A 26320-nucleotide genomic window follows, 5' to 3' on the forward strand; every position below is an offset into this window, starting at 1 on the left:
TTAAACTTTGAATATTATTCAAATTCCATATATTAATTTCCTGAACGGCTTGCCAAAGAAGGGACTTTTGCTGTAAATATGAAAAAAAGAAAAACACGATCTCAATAGCAAGTGGATCGTCTGGCTAAAATTTGGTGCACAGTGTTGTACAGATCTGTGGACTGACGCATGCGCAACGCAGCCGTGTAGAAGGGGCTTATGGGTACAGGAAGTCCAAAATGGCGATGGACGGAATGATGTCCACGTCTTCGGGTCTGTCTTACCACAATGCCGGTGACTTTTACCCCAGAAAGTTCGGCCCGAAGCCCGACGTGGTGCCGTCAGGGGTGACCGAGAGGAAAGTGGGTCCGCTGGATAAACCTGACATGGTGTCAGTTGATGTCATTAACATCAATGATTCAGGTTTGTTATGCTAACAGGCTAACAGCTAACTACACGTAATCAAACAGGCGGCTAACAGCTGACTCTGAGGTGGAGCTGAGCTTTTTCATTTTGATTCTGCTTTTGGTTGTTTACAGCGACAGTGTTAGTGGTTGTAGTCGTCAGTGCTTTGTTTAGAGGGCTGTCTTTGTGGCCAGTGTATCTCGTTTGTGAGTAGCTAATCCAGTTAGCATTTAGCCTCCTGTCAGGAACATTAAAAACTACAAAACATTCACAATCATTTATCACCAGATTTTATTACTTGAATTCTGTTTGTATTCAGACCTTTTTTTATTCAACTTATAATGAAGACTTGATGCCTTGATGGGTCATCAGAGAAAATGATTCTGCAGCATTATTTCATTAAAACAACACAATATACAATTCAATTCAATTCAAACAACCTTTATTTGTCCCCGGGGGGCAATTCAAAGCCCCTCACTCTGACACCTCTCCATTAATGGTTTTTAGGTCTTGTTAGTGCATGATTTTATTTAGAGCCTGTGTTTGAGAAGCTTGGCTCAGAGGGTAAACCAGAATGTCCCCTATGGAATTAATAAAGTATGTAAAACTAAAACAGATATATAAAGTCAATTCAATTTCAACATAAAAGTTGAAGATAATGATGATTCAACATTTTCCGGTGCTGTTGATGGGAAATCTTTTACTTACAAAAAGAAGAGGGTTGAAAACAGACTTACCTGCCAGACTTTAGGATGTGAAAATGTTTTCTTTAAAAAACAGATCGGGTAGGCAAAGTGTTGAGTGATACACGTCACAGTGAATTTCTTTTCCTGTTTGACGCTCTTTTTAAGTAAATCCTGGCCAGTTCATGTGCAGAAACTTATCCACCTAGATTGGGTACCCCTGCTGTGCAAATCAGTTTTTTTTTATGTCCACAGCCTTTTCTTTAAAATCCTCTGTAGAATGAGAGCTACTTCTCAAATGCAAAAAAATGTCTAATAGGGAAAATGTCTCCTTTTTTAAGGAGAATTTGGTTAAAACTTGAGGTTAGGAACAGGGTGTTTTTGTTTGTGTCCTGCCGGTACAGTGTACTGATAATAGAGCTGTTGTCTTTTGTAACCCGCATGTCCTTAAAACGCACTGTGTCATAGCTAAAGTTTATATGTATACTCAAAAGTTTTATCAAAACTGTTTTCAAAAGTAGACAAAATCGTGTCAATCTTCAGAATTTCCATGATAAATACAGAAAATGAACGAATGAATCTGGACCATTTTATGATCTTTGACAAGTGTGTATTCTAAGCTTGATTAAAGACAGAAAAAAACAACAACATAAGCATAATAAGGTGCACATACAGTGCCAATTCTTGTACCCGAAACCTACAAATAAAACTTGCAGGAATTTAGTATACTGTCATTTTTTTCCCCACCAGGTTGGGATTTGTTGTTACTACATTTTAACAATGGCCTCTGTTTTCTCTCACAGATGTCAACTTGCACAGGAAGAAGCATGAACATGACACATACGTCTTGGTGAGTGTCTCTGGTGTTTTTGTTTTAGTGTTGATCACTGTCTTTCATCCCAAAACCTCACCACTCTATCAGTGCACTCCAGTAATGTTGTTCTTTTTATGTTTATTTCTTTGCAATGATTGGTCTACAGAGAGCAAAGCCAGACAGGACTTAAACTGGAGAAGGCTTACAGCAGGGTATACTACTGTGTTTTTACAGTGACAGTGATGTATGTAGTTTAAAGCCATGAAGGCTATCATTATGAAGGTAATGTTTTTTAAGTGTACCCACCCAAACAACACTTGCATTTTGCTACCCCAGTTAGTGATGTGACATATAACATACAGCCAGGCAGCAGCATTACTTTATTAACTTTAACAATAACCTTTTATCTTCTGTTATACAACCGAAACGTTTTTCTAATGCCATGCTTGAAGAGTAGAGAACTACTCATTTTGTCCCCAATTATTGGTAGCTGTAGGTCAGCTGCTGTTATCCTCTAATTGCCAGTAGGTCCAAACACGTAACACTTTCTCAACATGACCTTTCTGCTCCCAATTTTCCTTGACATCCCTCAGCTCTGTTACTACCTCTGCTACCTATAAAAGCGTGAAACCCTTTCCCCAGCATCCTTATCTGCATAATGCATATATCCTTTTTTTTTTAATGGAAAAATTACTCAATTAAAATATCGTTCTTTAGATTTGCCTGATGTAAAGTCAAACCAGAGTTGAAATAATAAGGATGTGAATGGTTGATAGCGTTGGAATTCTTTAACTTGAAATGTTTAGGGACATCATAAAAACGCTGAAGTGCTTTAAAAGTTTGCTTTGATAAGATAACTTTCATGCGACCCCTTTCCCCTCCTCTGTTGTAAAGCATCTTTAAAGAAAAGAAAGTCAAATCTGTCGATATGTTCCAATGTTGCTTGTGTTGTTCCGATGTTATCGTCCTCATACAAAGTTCTAAATTCAAACCCTGATTTTGCAGAAAAATCCTCTGAAGGATCATGTTGTTATTCACTCACTTACCACTGGATGTCAGTGTAGGTCACAATTTGCCTCCAATTCTTCTTCACGGTCACTGTCCTGATGAAACTGACTGTACTCACATTCATCTTGATGTCATTTCTGGAAACTAGACATTACTGAAGCTAGATTTTATTTTGCTGCATACAATTTTCTGAATCAAAATGTGTAATTTTCTTTCATTACTTAGACGTTAGTTTTTATGTTTTTGACGTCTTTAAATTTGCAGGGAACTATTCATCCATTCAGGAGGACGCACAGGTCCATCTTTGGGAAACTTGTGCAGGAATTGAGACTGGTCTCCTCAGATAGACGGGTAAGTGCTTTTAAAAATAACTAAATTAACTAAACCTCATTGTGTTGGTTTCACCGAGTAGATAGAGAGTCCTTGCTTTATAATCCCATTCTTCTTTAGGCTGTATGGATCCTGTTTCTCCTGCACAGCCTAACCCAAACACCTCCAGTAATCCTGTTTGTCTAGCAGGTCACCATGTTCCAGTGAAAGCCTCACAGTTAAACACCATCAGACACAAGCTGAAGGCTTGTCCACTTTGGCTGACCTGTTATAACGGGGAGTTTTAACCTGCGATCTTACTTTCTGTATAGTTCAGGTTTGTTTGCTCAGGCTGTTAAGAGTTTCTTATGCACTGATAGTATGAGCTTTAATACGTTGTTTCAGCCTTTTTTACCTGATGCTTGTTGAGTCTCTAGAAGCCCCTCACTCCCCTGTAAGAATAAAACAATCACTCTTAGGATTAATAAATGTTATGAACAGATTAGTTAATGAACAGTTGTATCGCTCTACAAAAGTTAACACGTGTTTCTGGTCAGACATCAGCGAGGTTCATCTTGGATTCATGTCAGATAAAATATCTTTAAATAAAAGTCATTGCTTTTGTAAAATGATAAAATACCTAAACTGAAAGTTTTGGACCCACCTTTGAAAGTTTGCCCAAACACTCTTATTTGTTGTACCTCAGTTAATAACTTAATTGTTCCTCGTGTGTAGTAGGAGTGTAATGAGCCATCAATCGGGATCAAATGAAAATCCAATCCAATTTATGGAAAGTCAAAACATCAATCTACATTCCCATCTTTAAGATACGCCTATTTTTTTTTAATTGCGCTGCAGGCCTGTTTCAGAGTTTCCTCCTAAACTGCGTGTTATCCTGAACTTTCAAACAATGAACACCTGCATCATTACTGGAATCATGAGTGAAACTTTTTCTGCAGCTGGACTTCATTTAAACATGGAAAATGTGACTGCAGTTTCTTAACATCCGTCTGAACCTTCTTTTACAGTTTCTGTTTGCTAAAGAATACAGTGACACTAGATGTAGTTTTGACCAGTGGAATTTACTACTATGCTAATCTGCTACACTAGCAGTATCTTTTTTTAAATGATTTGAGGCAGTATGATTCATGCTTGATTGCATATAATGCAAGTCTGTATTTTAATTTGTTCTTTTCTTGATGTTTTGGCAACGGGGACTCTTGATTTTATTTCAAGTCCGGCCAAGATCAGTGCTGACAAGTCTCCGAACTGTACGTGCATCGTCTTATCCATAACCATAACTGTCACCAACCAGTGTTTATTTAATTATTATTATAATTATTTTTTTAAATTATAATGACTTTGAGTAATAAAGTTGGAGATCATTGTCATTTATTTGAACAGGGAGGAACATAACTTAGATTGAGAGTCAACAGATGTTCATTAAAGATGTTTGTTAATTCCAGACGTTGACATTTTTTCCCTGCTTATAGACAACAAAGGAAAGTCTCACTTTAAAGGCTTTATATGCGATTTTTCACACTTAAATATAATAGAAATAGTAGTATATCCTCTGAAAATAACTCTGAGTCATGACTGTACAATGGGTGTAACACCCGAGTCCCGCTGTCTGTGATGTTTTCAGAGTCTTTTTTCTTTGCCCGACGGCTGACTCCTCCCCTCGCGAATAAAAGTTGTTTAATTGAGGGACTAGAGAAAAGAAGAATAACATACTGTACTCACTGCTTAACTGTGTTTCTAGATCACGCTTATTTCGGGTAAATTAACATGCAATGTCAAGATACGAGCATAATAAAGATCGCTAGCATTAGCATGCTAACCCAACAATGCACCGCAAGTTGTTTTGGGTTCATGCTGGTGCTCAAGGGCGACATCTGCTGGATCAAAAAAATCGCATATAAAGCTTTTAAAAATGACTTATACAAAGTATTTTTATTATTCAACCCAACATTCCTCATGGCCCACTTATTCAACCACACATAGATACTATAGGCTTATAAGACTATACATGCATGAAAAAGGTAAATGTAAAGGAATCTTTGGTGGGTTTTTTTTTAATCTTCTTTTTTGTCCTAGCTTGGTGTTAATCCCTCTCAGCCTTGGTTTGTCTTAGTCTGCATACACTTTAGTTTTTTAGAGTTTAGAGTTAGTCTTGGTTTTGTGGGTCTTTCTTGACAACAAGACCACTCTTATCATGCACAAAATGGACTAATCCAGATGTGTCTTTATTCTGTGTTATCTCGAGATAAATCTTTGGTTTGTTGCCTCCTCGGTCATTCTGGGTCAGGCCTAAGTAATATTCAATCACATGTAAATAACACAGCTTTCTAACAACAGTCCATTTGTAAAGATGAGCATGTTAACCTTGCTTGTTTTGCAATTAGTGGGTGGTCTGTTGGGGTCCCTGCCACCTTTAATGCAGTACCGCTGGATCAAATGCCAACAGAGGAACTTCTATAGCTGCAGGCTATGATCCGCCTGATAAATATAAATAAAATATTACACCTCAGAAAAACCACTGAACTCACTGCTTTGAAAACAGGACACAATAACACAATTTGTCCTAGTTTTACCACTTGAAAAATAAAAACATGTTTAGTTCAAATGATTGGAATGAGGTTATTTTAAAGGTGTGTGTGTGTGTGTGTGTGTGTGTGTGTGTGTGTGTGTGTGTGTGTGTGTGTGTGTGTGTGTGTGTGTGTGTGTGTGTGTGTGTGTGTGTGTGTGTGTGTGTGTGTGTGTGTGTGTGTGTGTGTGTGTGTGTGTGTGTGTGTGTGTGTGTGTGTGTGTGTGTGTGTGTGTGTGTGTGTGTGTGTGTGTGTGTGTGTGTGTGTGTGTGTGTGTGTGTGTGTGTGTGTGTGTGTGTGTGTGTGTGTGTGTGTGTGTCAGCGTTATTATACGATAATCCACTTTGACCTAACGCTGGCAGGGGGTCTTGCCTTGCCAAAGAGCCTTGGATTGGATTACACGGTGTTGTACACGGCTTAGGGGCCAAACATAGTTCAAACGGGCGAAAGTTGAGATGTTCTTCCTCAGCACGCCGTCGCCCTTGTCTCTTGTCTCCTTTGTGTCTGGAATAAGTCCTAGTCGATTCCAGGTACTGAGTGACTGAAGGAGGATTTTGTGCTGAGATCTTTAGTATAGAAACCGTATTTGATTCATCAGATGATGATGATGTGTCTTTAAGACCTTTTGATAAGAAACTGTGTGTGATGTTATCCACATGAATCATTCTTCATAACCTTCCCAACATATGACAGACAGTTCATTCTACATATATCTATATATTCATTAGAGGTGGGAAAAAAAGATTTCTGAAAAAAAAAAATCGAGATTCTTCTTTTCTAAGATTTAAAATCGATTCATAACTTAAAAAAAATCGATGTTTTTTTAAATGTATTAAAAAAATGTATTAATTAATTTAAACTAATCAGTCACTACCTGCTAAGTGCTAAGGCTAGCTCTTTAACTAAGTAGAATACCAAATAGAGCAACAAGAAATTCAACCAGTCTCACAGATGACTGGAGTAGATCCTGAAATATGGTTTAATTCATAAATGGACTTTGAATCTATGGATCAATGAATCCAGAATCGTTTTGAATCAAAAATCGAATTGTGACCCCAAGAATCAAAATCGAATCGAATCACTAGACACCCAAAGATTCCCAGCCCTAATATTCATATACATGTGTGAACATATCATTTTAAGAATATCATATCAGTATGTTGCCCTACAATATTTTCTGCATGAACTATCTTTTATTTAAGTTCCAGACGTGTTTTCTACTAGTTAGGCCTTGGCAGGACTCTTATGTCTGCAGTTTGGGTGCCAGGTACACAAACAGGTATTGTGAGTTATGTTAGGTAAAGTTCTTCTCCTGTGAATGAGTTCCACTGATTTCTAATAATCAGACTGTTGTGCAGAAGAGAAAGTCTTGCTAAAAGAGATAACGACAAATGTTGTAGGGTGGTTCCAAATGACTGAAACAGGAAAAGTATAAGACTAATAAACCTGTTGATAAAATCTCGGTTTTCTCTGCAGATAAAACCTCAATGCTCCTATTTCCCCAAAACATGTCCATGAATGTGAAAGACATTAGGTTATTAATTATAACTCTGTTTAAAGTCCCTCTCTAGTCGGAGATTTTGACTTGCCTGAGGTTTTTTTTGAGAATGAAGACATGTTTGAAAGTTTCATGCCACCCGTACCATGGCAGCTTGACTGCTATTGGCCACAGAAGTCACTCTACCGCATACACTGTTTACACAAGCTGCATAATGTGAATGCAAATGGCCCAAATTTTTCACCCCAACCTTATCTGGACTTTTGCCTTGAGTAGAATTCTCGCTATAAGTTGGGGTGAGCCGATGTCTACACCATATCTGCTGTGCAGTGCATGTTTATATTACTTTAGTTCATCAGACACTCTTGCAGTAACAAAATGTTCAGATGAAAGTGGAGACATCAGGCCGTCAGCAGAGGAAAGACATGACTGCAGGACAGGAAACCGAGAGGCGTCATCTTGTTGCAGCGAGATGACGGAGTTAGAAAACTCTTCTGTCCCCTGTTAACAGGCAGATACCGCCACCACCACCACCACAGCCCAGATTCATTATGTAAGTAGATGTTTATTTTGAGAGGGGAACACAGCTGCCCTGGAGACACATAGTTCTGACAGCTATGATCCAAGCAGACAAAGAATGGGAGAGGACGTTTTTTTTTTTTTTGTGTGTTCTCTCTGCTGCTGGAAGTACATCCTGGCAGGAGGCAGCGGCGGCATGCTGCAGGTTTTAATTTTGGTCTAAAACTCCCACAAATCCCCCGGCACACACTCCCAGCCTGTCAGGATGACAATGACCTCCCCTTCCTGCTCCGCCTCTCTTCTTCAGAGGCTAAAATGAGTCATGTATTTACTCACCACCATGACACACATTTGCGTGGCGCTGCCCGATGATGCCACAGCATACCACGGCGCTCAGCGATGATGTAATCTGTCCTGGCATCAGCAGGGGCTCCTTATGTATTACAGTACCTGGTGACTGAGCCTCTGTACGGGCACTGCAGCTCTGTCACTTTGATGTCACATGTAACCTCAATATGTTGGCTCACAGTGACGCCGCCGGACAGCCGGACGTGGCCGCTGACGGACAGACGGGGGCAGCAGAGCGTCAAGGATTTAACAACGTGCATTCTCCTCCGGGCGCTCTGTGTACGTGAAGGGGGGTGGGGAATGTTTTGGGCAGAGCGCTGTCTCTCTGTTTGCACACACAGACACGTGCACGCTTGTAAGCACGCACACACATGCACACACATCCACACGTGTGCGCACACACACACACACACACACACACACACACACACACACACACACACACACACACACACACACACACACACACACACACACACACTTTGGGTCTCCCATGCCTGTCGTTGGCTAGTGCTGTCACCAGACGCCCCAGTGCTGTCATAACACAGCACACCACAGTAATTGTAGATTTCACAGCACTCTGCGCTCCCCACCACGGCATATGACTCCAACACGAAGTGACAGGGCCGGACACACACACACGCACGCACGCACTCACACACACACACACACGTGTGTTCATGTTCCCTTGTTCCTTTCCTTGTCTCTGCTCCATCTGACACACACAGACTCACTCTGTCTTTCTGCTTTGAGGGCAGGTTTAAACTCATGGTCGTATTTCTTTTCTTCATTGAAGATTCTGCTATATGTACATCGTGGCTGATGGAGTAAGAGCAGTGTTGAAACGTATAGAGCAAATTTCTTCAACACTATGAACAGCATTGGTTTATGTCACGTCTGCTCTTGTTTTCATGACATTTCTTGACCATCTGCTTATCTCAGAAGCAAAGTAAGGAGGATTGTACCTCAGAGGAAGCCTCTCATGGTGGATCTCAAAACCAAGGACAACAGTTTACGACATTTACTAGCTTTAATACCTTCAGTGCATGTTTGTTTTCATCTTAAGGCAACTTAAACTGTTTGATGTCAATAAGTGTGTGCTCATGACATCAAACAGTTTAAGTTGCCTTAAGATGAACAAAGTTTAAAAACAGAGCAACATTACAATAACATCCAAAAAAACTCCCTAGATGGCAACTTTTTTTTTGCTATTAGTCAAACAACTGACAAAACAACATGTCCGATGTGACATAATAAAGGAAACAGTATAATCATCTATAGTCAACATCAGAAGAATGGGTTAGTCGTTAAATGCATACTGTACATGTGCAACACAAATGATACATCAGTGACACAGCCCATTGATGCAGCCAATAGGGAGCCTGTTCAATTTGGTCTCTCTCAACTGTACTGTAGTAGAAATATTCAAAAGTATCTGAAAGGCTTGGCACACAGTGGGTTAACTCGATGATCCAACACAAACAGTATCGACTATAACACATGAGTAACTGATTACGATGAAGCCTCTTGTGTAGATTGTGACTGCTGTTCATTTAGAGTCCATTTAGACATCAATTAAAGCTAAATTCTTATCCGATGATAGACAGTGAGTTCGTGGAGAGCATAACTTATGCATTCTTCTTCCTCTGCTCTCCACATGGACTGTCTTTCTGTAGACAGCCAAATGTTTTTGGTCAAAAAAATAATTGGACTAAAGTCAAACGATGCACCAGACCACAACAATGTTGTCCTGCTGTATGTTGACTGTCACTCGGCATGCTCAGCATGTGTTGCATTAAATCAGTGAATAATCAAGGTAGAAGCAACCTTTTGTACTCATTTAACAGCTTTATGAGTAATTAGGAAAGGCACGGCCAAATCAAGGTATATTTGATAGTACAGTTTTAATTTTGTTCGTACGATGTTTTTCCATGACCTACATTTTTGGTAAATTTTTAACATAATAAATGTATGCAGTGAGTTCATTTCCAGAACATCCAGAAAATCATTAAGTGTTGATGAATCTGATTTAACCCTGTATGTTAGTGTTTTTCTTTTAGCTTAATATTTCATATTTTGGCTACTTTACATCTCCTTCTTGGTTAATGGATTTGTAGATTTAAGTTAATAATTTGATAGGAATGTGCAGGGTCTGGAGCGGCAGTAGCTCAGTCCGTAGGGACTTGGGTTGGGAACCGGAGGGTCCCCGGTTCACGTCCCGATGCGGACCATGATATGGAATTTGGTCTGGTAGCTGAAGAGGTGTCAGGTCGCCTCCCGAGCACTGCCTAGGCGCCCCTGTGCGCTCCCTGCATAGCAGTGTGCAGCAGTCCCACTCTGACATGTTTCCACTAATGCATGTCCACAGGTCCTGTTTGTGTATGTGTGTTATTCGGGCCTATGTGTGTGTCTCAATAAAAGTGAGAGTGTAAAACCAAGATTTCCTTCAGGGATGAAGAAAGTATATACCATTATTAAATTTAAGAACTGCTTTTTCTCAGTACAAAGTCTGTTTTCTATTCCTGCATTCTCTGAATGCAACTTTTCCCCCTGAGCTGGTGTTTCTGGGATTCAGAGCGTGTGAACGAGTTTGGCAGCACGGCCAGACCCCACTTACTTCAAGAATTCAGCCAAATACTAAACACAGCAGGTCAGCCCCAGGGCAACAAACTCACTGTACATCAGCAGCGCTGAGTGGGTTTGTAGGTTTAGATTGAGATAAGAGGACAGCTGGTCACCTGCCAGAGAGTCGGCTACAGAACCTGACTGACAGCCGGGGAAACCCTGTTCACAGAACTCAGCCTGTGATCACAGTTACATAAAACCTCTTCGGCTCTGAAGGAGCTTTGTGTCATCACAGTTTTCTATGAGGAGTTTTAAAGAAGATTTAAGTACAGCCAAAGGTTGTTTTTTTTCAAACACCTTTTTCTACTTGAACCAATCACATGCCTATTTGTGGAAAGTGTCGGGTGCATTATTTGAAGTTTAGCAGACTTTGTTTTTACTTTAGTAAATGATCTTCTCAGTGCTCCTTTGTGGAAAAAATGTAAACTCTTTTTTTTTTTATATTTCTTGACTGATACTTAACTTTTAATGACCATCAGTGATGTTTTCAGCTGTCAGGATTTTTTTATCCAAAAAATAAAACAAATACAAAAAGTGTTTCTCCCATCACTCTGTGTGTTTAATGAATGACCCTGATGGTGACCAGAGCCAGAGGTTGAGCCACTCTGCTTCTTAGATTCTTGTTCTTTAACAGTTATTTTGTTTGTTTGTTGTCGTTTTCAGTCGTGGAGGATCCTGCTGTTTGGGGCTCTCAACCTGCTGTGCACCGGCTGTCTGCTGATGTGGTGCAGCTCTACCAACAGCATGGGTGAGCACACACACAAAACACCGTCAAAAAACACACATAACACAAACACAAGGGACAGAGGAGATGCAGAAAGACACATGCAAACTTACACACAAAGATGTACACAAACTGACAGAGAAACACACAAAGAAAAAAAACACTTTGAGATGTGGACAGAGACACTAACAGGCAGAGATACCTGTCTACACACAGTAAACTCTGATTGACAGCTACACACTCGCACAGGAGCGTGTGTGTGTGTGTGGTGCTGCAACTACATTCACACACAATAAACAAGTCTTTAAATGTGGGTTAGCAGGGTCATCTCTCCGGAGGGGTGTAGACTGATCCTGCTACTAACGCTGCAGATGTGTTTTGTTTGTGTCTGTGTGTATACAGCATGTGTGTACACGATGGGGGGGGGGGGGGGGGGGGGGGGGGGGGGTCACCTCAGTTAAAATATGGCACTTTAAAGGGCATGTTGTAGAAACAGAATCTTGCACAGCTTCTGTTTTCACCCTCTGGTGCTACAAACACAGAGAACACATCTGTCATGGTGACGTGTGTTGTTTTTTCCACCGTCATGCAAATAAGATTTTAAACAATTTGTTTAAAACACATTTATGATTCACAAAAACTTGTATTTTTGTATTTTGTTTCACATCTTATTACGTTGAACTCAACATCAATAGGAATCAACTATTTATAGTCAGGCGGCTTAGGACCAGATTTGGGAAGAATGGGGACACGCCAGACAAAAGCACCACATATCTTTCACATACTCTCCATCACCATAACTTTTCATCAAGATGGCGGTTCCAAGATGTTGACCATGTAAAATCTATAAGTGCCTATATATCTTCCAAGTCACTTCTTGGAGGATATTTGCCTTAAATCAATGATACGTGTAGTAGGAAATTACAGTATGGGAAATGGAGGCTCTTTGTTCCCCTGCCTACGCTACACACAGGTTGCTAGGCTGCAGGTTGGATAGTTTTAAAATCACTCAACAAGTTGGTGCACACAGTTGTCCTGTAGAATCAGGAATTATGACTGACATTTTAAAATGTAATTGAGAATACAGTTTAATGAAATAAAAAAATAGACTTATTGGATTACGATAACACTTTGATATAGATCTTTCCAAAACGATGAAAATGAAATCGGGTTTTAACGTTACAGAATCCGTTCTGTTGACTCTTTCCATGTGCACTAACATGCTTACTCAATAGATTATCGTTAAAGTGCACTGTATTGATTAGGGCCCGACTGATGTGGGATTCCGATATCAATGTTGGGGAGAAAGGAAAAAAAAAAAACTGATACTGATATATCGATGGATATCTTTCTTGGATATATGTTCAATCTGTAGAGCGAGATATAGATATATACACATTTATATCTACGATGAAATTGGCTGATAACGATAGTCACTGGCTACGCTAATATTGGCCGATATTTTCAGCTGGCCGATTAATCGGTCGGGCTCTAGTATTGATCAACTACTAGAATATCTTGGATTAGCATAAATATTTAAAGAGCTAAATCAAGTTGGATGGTCATCACTTTGTTGACTCAGGGTTCTGCTTTAGAAAATGTAGCTCTGCTCTGGATTCATCAAGTACTGAGGGATTTGGATTAAGAATACATGCATGAAATATTAGTTGTCAGCAGCTTTCATGAATCTCAGTGTGTGGTAACTGTAAGAGTGTGTTTGTGTTGTCTCACTGGCTGTGTGAGCTGAGCAGAAGCACTTATAAACATTTGTCTGCGCCGGTTGAGCTATCCACTGGCCTCACTCTGGATGTTTTGACAAGCTCATATCGAGGAGGCTAAAACACACACACACACACACACACACACACACACACACTCATGTTCCCTTATTCCTTTTCCCTGTCTCTTGTTTTCATAATTTTATTGTTTTTGGTGGTTTTTGTCTTATTTTAAAGCACTTTGTAACTTTGGGTTTAAAGAGGTGCTATATAAATACAGTTTGTTATTATTATGAATTACATTTTTATCCAAAGCTTCATGCAGGGTGCTGCTCGCAGGGGAACTTGACTAGGAGAACTCTGCAGCTTTGTAGTTCAAGGTGGAGGTAAACAAAGAAGGTACTTATTAGGGATGTACAGTATGAATGTTATTGAGCCGATAACCAATCACTCTGTTATTAAGAGACATGCTTCTCATAAGCTGAAATACACGAACAGCACAAACAGGACCTATGGACATGCATTAGTGGAGCGATGTCAGAGTGGGGCTGCTCACAGGGAGCGCTCCTGAGCTGGAGGGGGTTCGGTGCCTTGGTTAAGGGCATTGGCAGTACTTTGGAAGTGACCTGGCATCTCTCCAGCAACCAGACTCTGATCTATGTGGGGACCTGAACTGACAACACTCATATACTGTACTTTCAGACTGAGTAGTTTGCGATGATAAACAGTAATGGTTGTGATCAGGTGTCTTCGAGTGGAGGCTTAAAGGCCATTTTGTTTTTGTAAAATATATGTAAGCAGGTTCAAGTGCTTCCTGACTCTCTGCATGTACCTCTTTTATAAAAACACCTGCATATGATTGTGCGATGAGACCGCTTTGTATCGAGAAGCAGTGTTTATGGTCAGCGAGGCTCGTGTCTGCCACCAACATGAAATCCTCTCAGGGATTCCATCACTCAGGAAAATGCTGCCATGAAAAGATCAACATGCAACCTTATCCCTGCTCACCCGCTCTGCCTGCAAATACTGCAGAATAAGCCTTACACACACACACACCACATACCCACACCAGTGGCGTCGGGTGTCATGCAGACAGGAAGAGAAGGACGGAGGTATCGAACACATTGGGGAAGGCGACACCCCCCGTCGATACTCGGCCTGATGAGAACAGCAGGATCAGACAGCGGCCCAGTCTCAATACTGTCAGTCAGATTCCTCCTCATGTAGAAAGTCTTCTTCAGCATGATCAGCAAACGCAGCAGCTGTAAGGATGTTTTCACACCTAAAGCTTGTTTTGTTTTGAATCAGATGATAAAATGATACATTGTTGCATTTCCCCCAAGGGTTCGTTTTGTGTTCACACTGCAATGTTGCAAAGCGGGCCAAAGCCCACTCCAACAAAGGGCTTTTCTTTAAGCCATTACACACAGCCTCCTTTCCCCACTGCTTTGCTTTGTAGCTGTATTACCACTGCTCATACTTCTTCTACTGGAGTGTGATGAGACAACCAGTTATTTGTTCTGGTTGCTGGTTGGATTGCATTCTCACTGCAAACAAAACGCTCCTGCTTGTTTTGTTCCACATCAGAGTGCGATTGCCATGTTCACATATAGCCAAACAAGTCGGGCCAAGGAGGGAAATGCCCACTGTTTCGGAACCAATTCCCCAAACCAGTTGTGAAAAACATTACGACTGTATACTGTACATCTGCTTCTTCATTCTCGTCTTACCTGGACCCGCATATTAACACATTTCTTTTCATGATCTTGGGAAGACAAAATCATGACTAACAATGAAATTTAATTAATTGCCCAGCCCTAATTGCAATATCAATAGAGGCCATCTAAGTTGGTCCAGTATGATTTGTTATATCACACAAATAACTATTCATGTGTTTGTTTATCATTCATCATCAGATTGTCTGCAGGACCTTACTGTGTACACTGTGTCCTTTCTGCTCTGTTATTGTGTGTGTGTGTGTGTGTGTGTGTGTGTGTGTGTGTGTGTGTGTGTGTGTGTGTGTGTGTGTGTGTGTGTGTGTGTGTGTGTGTGTGTGTGTGTGTGTGTGTGTGTGTGTGTGTGTGTGTGTGTGTGTGTGTGTGTGTGTGTGTGTGTGTGTGTGTGTGTGTGTGTGTGTGTGTGTGTGTGTGTGTGTGTGTGTGTGTGTGTGTGTGTGTGTGTGTGTGTGTGTGTGTGTGTGTGTGGCCAATGAGATCTCTTCATGCCCTCAGCTGTTTGTGAACCCTTATGATGTATAGCATTCAGTGTTTGTCTTTCACCTCATTAGTCAAAGAAAACACACACATTTACATCTGCTCTGCATGTTCATATGTATGCACCTCAAAGACACAAGTGTGGTTTGTACATGTACACACATATGGACAAAAATCTGTGTCTACACTTTCAGAGTCACCACGGCCTTCCTAAATGACACTGTCTTTGCTTTTCATTTATTTTTGATTTCTGTTTGGCTAGCTACAAAGGGAGGGAGGTTATTGTGCTGCATCTTTTTACTTTCTTGAACCTGTGGTCATCAGTGAGCCTTGTTCAAACCATTACACCCTCTCCACACCTACTGTAACTGTTTTTAAACACTCAAACAAATGAGCAGGGAGTGGGAAGTAAAAATCTGTCACACACGTTCATGTTGATGAAGTACAAATTCTACAAATGATCTCTGTCTGCGTCTCTTCTTCAAATTTTGAAAACATTAAAAGTGTCAATTGTTTTTACCGTGGCTGATGTCAGAACTTAGCTGGGAATAAATATCAAAGCTAAAAAACTCAAAAACCTTTAAAAAAAAAAAAAAAAACTAAATAATGGTCATTCATATAGAATGTTTATAGTATGTATAATTATACATGAGTATAAACCTGGTCTAAACCTGGTCTAAAGTATTATATATCCAGTGGAAGTACTGAGCACACGAATCACTTATGCAGTGAGTTGCAAAGGACTGTTCAGCAAACTGCGTCTTCCTCAGATTCAAACAGTCTTTTTTTCCCAGTGTATGTCGGTCAGTTGGAGGCATTAGTGCCTTTGCTGATATGTGTACATCCCACGCCTACAGTGCGTTTGTACCGTTAGTTTAAATGAAGCATATCCTATATAAAAGTCTGCCCCCCAACACACGTGTACATGTCCCTGCCGACCCCCCCCTGTGCAAGTGTAATACCATGTACCCGACCAACTGCCACACCGAGGCAGACAAAGCCTCGTATATATATATGTACTGTACATGTTCCTGCACATGCTGCAGCAAGTCATGCATGCAAACACACACACACACACACACACACACACTGCTCTGTCCCCATTAGCTCATAGCTAACGGCTTAACAGTCAAGTTAATGCACACAGTATAACACACACACACACATACACACACACACACACAACAATCTGTTCTACTCTTGGCTGTCAGCATGTTTGCAAACACACACACACACACACACAGCCGTATGGACTCCATACATGCCTTGCTAGCGCTGAGGCGGTTAACCCTTGAAGCCGCTGAAAGAGATAATCATTGTGCAGCTTATTCAGACTCTTTGATCCTGACGTCCTCTGTGGTTTTGTGTTTGTTAGTTAGATCATGGGACAGATTGCCTTATGTTGATAATGGTCAAATTAATAATCTCTAAAATAGGGTAACTGTGTGCGACCGACTTAGTATAGCTGGTGTTGGCACTCACTTGTCAAAAGTTTCTTAGAGCTGCAATATTTTTTTCCACTAGGGTGGCAACAAAGTATACACAACATACCATTCTCATTTCCTGCTCTGGCAAACACAAAACAAATGCATCGATCATTTCATTAGAGGGGAACTGGCTTAAACCCATATTGGGTTAGAATCATGGCTCATTAGGTAACAGTCAATAAGCTGTACTCATGTCATCTTGTGCATCTTAATTGAATTCGATAATTTGTATTTGACAGGGATGATGGGATTTAAGATATTTCAAAGCATAAAACGGATTTGTTGCACAGATAAGCCGTAGCTAATGTTTATCTTCAATTTGGGATGGGTTCAATAGAAGTTTTTTTTTTTTTTTTTAAATAGTCCCCAGGTCTTGTTCTTGCCCTCACAAAGTATGACCCTGGTGGAAACTAAACCGCTCTTTATACAGGTTATCAGACATGACCCCGTTATAAAGGCTGGTCAGCGTTTACGCAGAACATGCTGGGGCTTAATGCTGCACAATCACGGTTCTGCATAGATTCAAGCACATTTGTTTGTTCTATGTATCTATATTGTATCCGCTTCGATCAAACAGGAAATCATATTTCTGAAAAAGTGATTCTCTCTCCGTTCACTTTTGCGTGTCTTGAAAACAGAAGCTCTCTCTCTGCTGCTTCCTGCAGTTGTGAGTTGAACATCTGTTTTTAGATCCATTTATTTTAAAGCTTTTTAATGCTCTTACTTATAAAACACTTTTGAAAACACTAACTTACCTACACCTCAAACAGCCTGTGTTCACACTGAGCTATGTGTGTATATGTGATGACTATCTCAATTTAACTCCTACTCACTAGTTTGTGCAGATTAAGGCAAGGATTTGTGTCTGAGTGTGTCAGTGCTGTTGAAGCGGAGCTGTTGTTGCAATGTTGCTGAAACATAAGCTGATGATGATCCTACAGAACTGTGTGTGTGTGTGTGTGTGTGTGTGTGAGAGAGAGAGAGAGAGAGTCTGTGTGAGTCTGTTTGTGAGTGTGTGCTGTCAAGCCAGTCCTCCCATATCAAATTGTGCAGTGGGCAACTGGATCAGCTTTCAACCAAAGTAAAGCCATCAGCTTTTTGTTTCCTCGACCAAGCGCACGCAGAAATACACACACACACACACACACACACACACACACACACACACTGTATCAGTTTGGGCATCAATGTGTCTTTCCATCAATCTGTCTGCTACTTTTTTTTACTTCAACACACAGAGACAGCCCAACTCTCTGTGTCACTTACACCCGATCACAAACCTCTCAGCTGTCTCTCACCTTAACTCACCTCTCTCTCTCCCCCTCCTCTTGTCTTCTCCTCTTCTCCCAGGTGATACATGCATGGGCAGTTCCCATCTAAACAGCCTCGGTGTATGTGTGTCCTTACATTTATGTTTAAGTCTGACCATCATTGTGGGTTTAAGAGCTTTTCTTGAGATAACTACTGGTTCCTTTCTGGCATACAATGTAACATCCACTCTCTCTTCCTGGTTTCCTACTCAATCCACTGCCTTATCCAATAAAAACCAAACATCCAAAAATATATATATCTTTTAAAAGTTCAAGTTCTGTACAAGCTAGTGTTCTCCATGTTTTCTCCTTATGAAGAAGAAAACAGCAGCAACAGATTTCATCCAGTCTCTCAGCACAAGACTCATTGACAGCCCTTCATATTTATCCATCAACATATCGTTGTCCTACAGGGTCCGATCACAAAGCACCCGCTTTGATGTGGGGACTGTTAGAGGAAGTTAGTGCTCATGTCCAAAACAAGGCTGCATATACAAATATTTTGTTGTTTGCAAACCTTCAAACAATTAACTTCCATGAAAGAGTTTTCCCTCTGGATGACAATTTCATCACCATAAACAGAGAAAAAAGACAGAAATAAAATATATATGATGTACATATATAATAAATGTGATTTATGGCAAATCAAAATCGATTACTTCGAAAATCTTAACTTCTAAAACTTTATTGATTTATTTAAATATATATATATATTTTGGGCTAATCAGTCAATCCCTGCTAAGTGCTAAGGCTAGCTCTTTAACTCAGTAGAATGCCAAATGGAGCAACAAGAAATTCAGCCAGTCTTACAGATGACTGGAGTAGATCCTGAAGTATGGTTTAATTCATAAATAGACTTAGAATGCATGGATCAATGAATCCAGAATCGTTTTGAATCAAAAATCAATTCTGAATCGAATCGTCACCCCAAGAATCAAAATCAAGAGACACCCGAGGATTCCCAGCCCTATAGTGATTTATATCTGACTCAACAAAATGTACTGAATTATTGCACATGTTGATGTGTCTGCCAGTATACATGTGAACCCCTGTGTGTTTGAGTGTCTCCAGCTGTTCTCATCCCAGAGCAAGAAACCAGGTCAAGTGTCTGCTCCAAAGACCAATAAAGGCATCTCATCCTCCTCCTTGTCATCCTCCCTCTCCTCTTCATACTTTCCCTCCTCCTCATCTTCCTGCTTGTTTTTCCTCTCTCTTCTCCTCTGCACCTTTCTCATCATTGTCAAAACAAAAGAACAAGATACTTTTATTGTGTCGTTCATTTGTAAAAACAAACAGATGTTGGACAGTAAGGAACAAAATACAGAAATTTGTTTTCTTAAAATATAAGATAATGAATGTTGAGACTGAAAAAGGACCCATGATAAATAAGGCTCATCTTTGATTTTTTTCTAATCTTAATTGTGTCAGTGCAGTGTACTGTATGTGTGCATATCCATAAGTTTGTTTTTTTTAGTTGGCTGAGTGTGCAAATGGGATTGGAGCAGTGTGTGTGTGTGTGTGTGTGCGTTTGTGTTTTCCCCAGGCCCTTGATGTTCCTGTGTGTCAGAACACAGCTGGTGAAGCAGAGCATCCCACGGGGCCTTCAGTTCAGCTAACACACTCAGTAACCTTGTGTGTGTGTGTGTGTGTGTGTGTGTGTGTGTGTGTGTGTGTGTGTGTGTGTGTGTGTGTGTCTGCGTGTGTGTGTGAGAGTGTGTGTCTTCAGCTCCTCTTTCTCTCTAAACAGCCACCACATCTGCTTTGCTCTCAGTGTGACTCGATCACCTAAACAGTCTGATGTCTGTAGCTCTGCTCCCGTGGGAGATCATACACTGTAAAAGGACAACACACTGCATAGCACTTTGGCTTCAAGCTAAATAACTTGTTGATGTAAGATTAGTTTTTCTTTAGTGTATGAAACCAATGAAAGAAAAAACATACCATTGATGTTTCCAGATAAACTAGATTAAATATGCTTAATAGATGAAATTATGCAAAACTGTGAAATGCAGCTTCCTCTCATTTGATGAAGTTCAGCCTGCAGAATGGGGAACGGTTTAGTGTCCTGTGTTGACTGCCAGGCACCTCGAATACTTTTGGTTGAACTCATGGTGTTGGAGTTTGATCTTTGCAGGGTCAAATAACACATCTGTTTTTAAAAGGTAAAGAACCTATAGGTTAATACCACTTAGCTAGCCAAGGAGCGATTTCTCTGTGTTTAATTTATCTCATGTTGTAAATGTTACAACCGTGTTAATCCATGAATCATCAGTTCATAATCCTCATAGTCCTGGTTTGACCGTCGGTGAGCGATTGTCACCCTAATTTTTGTGGTGTGTTCATCTCCGTCGCTACCCGTCTGCCTTCTTTCAGCCGATTCGACATGTTAAATAGGTGTCAGTCGGCGTCAGCGCGGTTGGTCAGAGGCTGTCGGCTGTAGTCTTCGCAATCTGTTTAAGTGCAACTTTTTGGCCATGACAAAGGCGACGGGAGGCGATGCCACAGTCAGCCTTCGCGGCCACTAGTTCTTTGCTGTCTGCTTGGTGTGTCTTAACAGAGACAGAAGTCAAGAAAGCATGGTCATAAAAAGCTGCTATTTTGACACCTAAAGCCCCGGATTTTGCATAAATGTGGAAATATTAGCCTGTTCTGACTGCTTGATAAATTCAGCCCCCAGGTCAGCAGGAGAACCTTTAACATGCCAGCACTTAGTTTAGCTAATGGTCATTTTGTTTCAACAGATGATGTTACATTGATTATTATCAGCAGGGGGTTTTGCAGGGTACAGGGTCAGGGCACAGGGGGGCATGAGGCTGGGTAAGTGGCTGTGTTTTTCGGTTTAACATATCACCACCAGCTGCCTCCCAAATCCCACATGGAGCCGAAAGAATCCATTTTAGTCTGCTATGGTTTCATATCGACAGAAGCTTCTTGACATATGTGAGGATGACAAACTATCTGTGTGGGCCATGATCAGCAGAAAGACGTGACTGTGTAAGTCGAGTTTCAGTGCTTTCAATATGCCTCCATGTGTATGCATGTTAACATTAAGAAAACACTGTGATCACTCGTATTGTGAACGTGCCCTTCCTGAGTATGTGTTTGTATGTCTGTCGTGTTTATTTTTGTGTGTGTGAGTAGCTCTGGGGTCCAGTCTCATGTTTCTCCATCAGCAGTGGGCACTGTTCTCAGCAAATGCAGCCTCCCCCTCCTAATTTTTCTTGTCCTCTTCTTATATCATTGTCTCCACCTCCTCCTCCTCCTCCACCACCTCCTCCTCCTCCTCACCTCACCTCAGCATTTGAGACGTTCAATAAAAGCTTTTAGTTTACATCTGCACAAAAGGCTGACCTGACACCACGACCCACTGTGTGTGAGTTCTTGGTCTCAGTTTACTGTTTACCGGAACCAATGACAGCAAGCTGCTGTTTGCTGTGGTTAGCACATCCAGCTCCCCAATCTGCACGCTTGTTTGTTTTTATTGATGTGTTTGAATGTGTGGATGTAATAATATAAGTCCAAAAAAACATTAACTAAATCTTTAAATCTTTTCCTAAAAGTTACCAATGAATCAACTTCTAAAAAGAAAGTATTTGCGCTATGATTAATACAACTTACCTTACTTTTCATCAGTCCTTTTGCGTATAGGGTGTCCTGGGGTGTCCAAAGATTGACCTTGCTGAAGTACTGACCCTTATAGTTGCTGTTGCAACGTCAGACAAGCTTTACAAAAAGTAACACGACTGCAATGGTGGAGTTTAGCCAACTTCCAAACCATATGACAAAATCTGGAATGTGTTTCTTCCCTCAAATACAACAAATGGGAGCATAAACTAAAGTAGAAACCACACTGATGTCAAGCATCATATCCTCATTTGTTTGTTAATAGCAGCCAGTGGTGGGCCAAGAGGTTTAAGTGATGTTGTGGTTAATGGTTTGCTTTGGGATAGGCATCAAGTAACTCGATTACATTATTCAAAGTTCATCGTTAGGGTCAAAACAAGAACACTCTTCATGCTAGTTAAATTACGAGGCCTGATGTCATGTGTGACACAAATGATGTAAAACGCAACACCTAAAAGGTTTTTACATTGAGCCTCCATGGTGAGTCTTTTTTTTAACCAATCCATCAATATGAAGTGAAACATGTTCAGTCGGGTCACTTAACTCACATGATTACCACTTTATTAGTATGGTAATTACATTTTACCATGAAGTGGTTTATCGTGTGTGTGTGTGTGTGTGTGTGTGTGTGTGTGTGTTATGGCTGCTCTTCTACCGACAGCATTAAATATTTATCCTCCTGCTCGTATTTCTCTTTCTCATCTGTCTCTCCCTTCCCTCACTTCTTCAGCATCTTCCTAATCTTTCACCTTTCCTTCCTTCTTTTTCTTGTTCATCTCCCTCTTCATCTTGCCTTGAGAGGGACAGTTTAGAAGAAGCAAAGGAGGGGATCTAGGGAAATATTGATATTGATGATCAGTGTGGAAGTTTTTGCATGTGTGAAAAAAAGGGGAAGAGTTCTCCTCTCCTCTCCTCTCTACCCTCTCCTCTCCTCTCTATCCTTCCTCTTGTGTGTGGGTGTGTGTTTTATACAAGAATGATGTCCTGTCTTTTGTATTTGTTGATCTGGTACACATCCACACGTCCTCTGGGTGTCAGTGTTTGTAAGCAGGAGATTTATAAAGAAACTGAACCGGTGTGTGTGTGTGTGTGTGTGTGTGTGTGTGTGTGTGTGGTTATATGTAAACCTATCCACAGCACAGCGAAGGGAAACTTAAGGCCATGTATTGATTTGGTCCGGGCCTGTTTCAGGGTCACGTTGATGTCAGCGTTTGTGTTATTATTGCTGTTTTTGTCTGCAGCTTTTGATTCAACACAACAAGATGACATCAAACCGCATTGATCCCTATGGGAGGATGACCTGCTGCATATCAAAATAACAGCAGGAGGAAGTTGACTTTAAACACTATAGAATAGTGAACAAAACACAACACTACCTATGATTCCAAAATAGAAACGTTGCTCTACCTTTTTTAACCCACAATCTTATCACGGTTGATTTATTGTGAGGCCTTAGGTGAAGGCTCCGATACACCAGGGGTTTCTGTTCTTAAGTAAAAAAAAAAAAAAAAAGGGGGCCGCTACATAATTTTTAGCATAACCTGCAAAAACAAAGTGACACCTGTCTGGGATGCTCTAGCTCAGTGTGTTGTGCTTATCAGATAGGCTTCACTATATTAGCATTGCAAAGGCACACAGCAGCAAATGTTTTTATCCACTATAGAAACGAGTGAAGACAGCAGTGTTGGGTCTTTTCGAGTACACCATGAATGACCAGCTAGGGAGTTGTCTCTGACACCTAAAGGAAAAAAAAAAGTTTTGGCTAAAGTGTCAAACACATGAAAGTTAACGCAGTACCTTGTTTTCTCCATCCAGCACTATACGTCACAGTAAAAGTTAAACCTAATAACTGATAGAATGTTACTTGATGACACACTGACTTGATCTGGAAATAAGTCAGAATGTTTCACTCACAATCAGCGGTGTAGTGGTGAAAGTTGAGCTTTCAGTGTAAAATGAATGGCAGTAACCCTGCATGTGGCTGTTTAACATTTCTTTATCCCGTTTTGTGGAGTCAACGTTTGGCATTGTAGGTTAATATACCAGGTTCATTACACAGCTGTGTTTGACTTGGTTCGGTTCTGCTTTTGTTTTCCTTTCCTAGATGTTTTCCTCCTTACTATCTGTTCCTATTTCATCAATGTAAGGGCTTGTCCCTCACTCTCTTTCATTCACTTTCTCTTTGTCTGCCTGTCTGTGTTCATGTCTGCCACCCTGTCTTTCTGTCTTTTAAACTCTCTCTCTCTGCCCGTCTGTCTGCCTCAACCTTTCAGTCACCCAGTTACCCATCTGCCTTCCTCTTAGTGTCTTTCTCTCTCTCTCTCTCTCTCCCTGCTTGTCGCTGTGTCACTCAGTCTCAGTCCTGCTTGCCCGTCTCTCTCTCTCTCTCTCTCTCTCTCTCTCTGTGTCTGTCTCTGTCTCTGTGCATCTGTCTCTCCAGGTCATTGTTGCTGGTTGCTTTATCAGGATTACCCAGCGTCAGGTTGGCCAACATCAACGCCGGTAGTGGGGAAACAAAATGTTCTTCTGAGCACAAAGCCGCTCTAATCCGCTCTCCTCATCCCCCAAAGCACAGCCTGATTACAGAGAGCAGGTCGGCAGGCTGTAAGATGGACAGTTAGGCAGACAGACAGTCAGACAAATATGAGACGGGGAAGTGTGCATTGACTTCATGGCTTGTTGGCTGACTGACTAATTGGCCTACTAACTGGCTAACTGACCCCTCGGCTTACCTGTTTGCATACTGGGTAATCGGCTCCGAGCCAGGTCGATGGCAGGTCAGGTGATCACCTCAGTGAAAGCCCGAGTGACTGGCTGACTGTCGGCTGATTCAGCGACTCACTAACTCAATGACTTCCTCAGTAGTTTGCAACAAAAGGTTGCTGGCCTTTTAATCTGATGGTTAGCGTATCCTGTCATTAGACCTTATGATTCTGTCCAGGACATATGAAAAATCACATGGTGTAAAAAGTTTTTTAACTGTGTGACCCTCATTAAGACACAATCATATATTTTTGCAAGTGAATGCACAATCTTTAGGCAAAAGAACAGAGTCTTCTTGCTGGTTGGAATTGTCCAATCAAGTGCAAGCATTGGTTGTATGGAGAAAAATATCCACGTGGAGAGCAAGTAGGGCCAAATGATTACATAGAAGTTAGTTTGTTTAATTAATCCTTCTAACAGATATCATACAGATTGTCATGCAGATAATAATCCAGTTTTAGACAACATGTCTGAACATCATCTCCATTCTCGTGTCTCACGTTGACTGTCCGGCTGTAATCAATGACCAGCACACAGAGGAGGAAGTTTTATATTGGTTGTTAGTTTTGGGGATATCTGCTGGCTGCCCCCAAAAGCCTTCAAACGAGCCCGTTGCCCTGGAAACTGAATCAAATTCAGCAGTTACTTGTGAAAATATCAAAGTAAACACGAGGGTGCCAGTGGGTATCTGTGTTAATGTACTGATTCATCTATTGGCTCATCTGTTGGCAAACTGTCTGCTGTGTGGTTGACAGTGTGTGTAGATCTGGATAGACTGTACAAACCAAATAAAGTTATCTGAGTAAACATAAAATCTGTATTATTCTAAGGCTTTTTGAATAACAGGAAATATTTTTGTAATTTCTAAACAGATTATTTATGGCTTTCAGTCTGATAACATTGATTAATTATAAACAAACTAATATAAAGTACATTAAACTAAAATCAAGTCGTGCATGTGCTCAGATTTGATTGATTTATGACTTAAAGAAATTGTATTTAATTATTTTTAGAAACAATTATACAATTAGAGACTTCATCAACTGTTACCCATGTGTTTTTTGGGGGCACATTTCAGTGGGTAAAATCAGTTTGTTACAAAAATGAAACTTTTTTATATTCATTTTGAATATCTTTAAAACCAGATATTTCTTTCCACATCAGACAGCAGGTTTTCTCTCTTGTGTGCATCTGTTTGGATCAGCCAAACGTCGTCCTGAACCTGCAGGTTAAACATCTTCTGTCCCTGAGATCTAATGATCAAACATGTTCTTGGTTCTGAGGGTTTACATGATTTTGCAATGCACAAAATATATGAATTCTGATGTCTTTCTTTCTCTGTTTTTTTATTTCAGCCTTAACTGCCTACACTTACCTCACCATCTTTGACCTTTTTAGGTGAGTTTGCTCTGCCTTAAAAAAACAACTTATGTAAATGTTGTGACCCTCATTGTTTGGATTATTAAAACATTATCTGTTTTTTATTTTTATTTGCAAGTCAGGCTCTGGAACATTCTAATGAATCTTTCATCATTTATTCAAAATATAATGGGATAACTTAACTTTAAATTGGTAATGTGATCAATAAAGAAACACTATTAAACAATCAGCTGTGGATGAACTGTGGATGACCACTGTGTTTTTCTTGTCTTCCATCCCTTCTTCAATAACTTATCACTCCTCCTTTGTTATCCTTCCTCTTTCC

The 26320-nt window shown here is 40.6% G+C and overlaps 1 protein-coding gene across 1 annotated transcript in view; it reads left to right on the forward strand.

Annotated features, from left to right (window-relative positions):
- The first annotated feature begins 201 nt into the window (after positions 1 to 201).
- slc30a6 (solute carrier family 30 member 6) overlaps positions 202 to 26320 on the forward strand; it is a 57809-nt gene continuing 31690 nt past the window's right edge. The window contains exons 1-5 of the mRNA XM_061040408.1: positions 202 to 402; positions 1871 to 1917; positions 3154 to 3240; positions 11440 to 11524; positions 25971 to 26013. Coding sequence (XP_060896391.1) covers positions 219 to 402; positions 1871 to 1917; positions 3154 to 3240; positions 11440 to 11524; positions 25971 to 26013 — 446 coding nt within the window. The 5' untranslated portion in view covers positions 202 to 218. The remainder of the gene's footprint in view (positions 403 to 1870; positions 1918 to 3153; positions 3241 to 11439; positions 11525 to 25970; positions 26014 to 26320) is intronic.

The sequence above is a fragment of the Labrus mixtus genome, chromosome 6 (genome assembly GCF_963584025.1).
Source record: "Labrus mixtus chromosome 6, fLabMix1.1, whole genome shotgun sequence".
Lineage (NCBI taxonomy): Eukaryota > Metazoa > Chordata > Actinopteri > Labriformes > Labridae > Labrus > Labrus mixtus.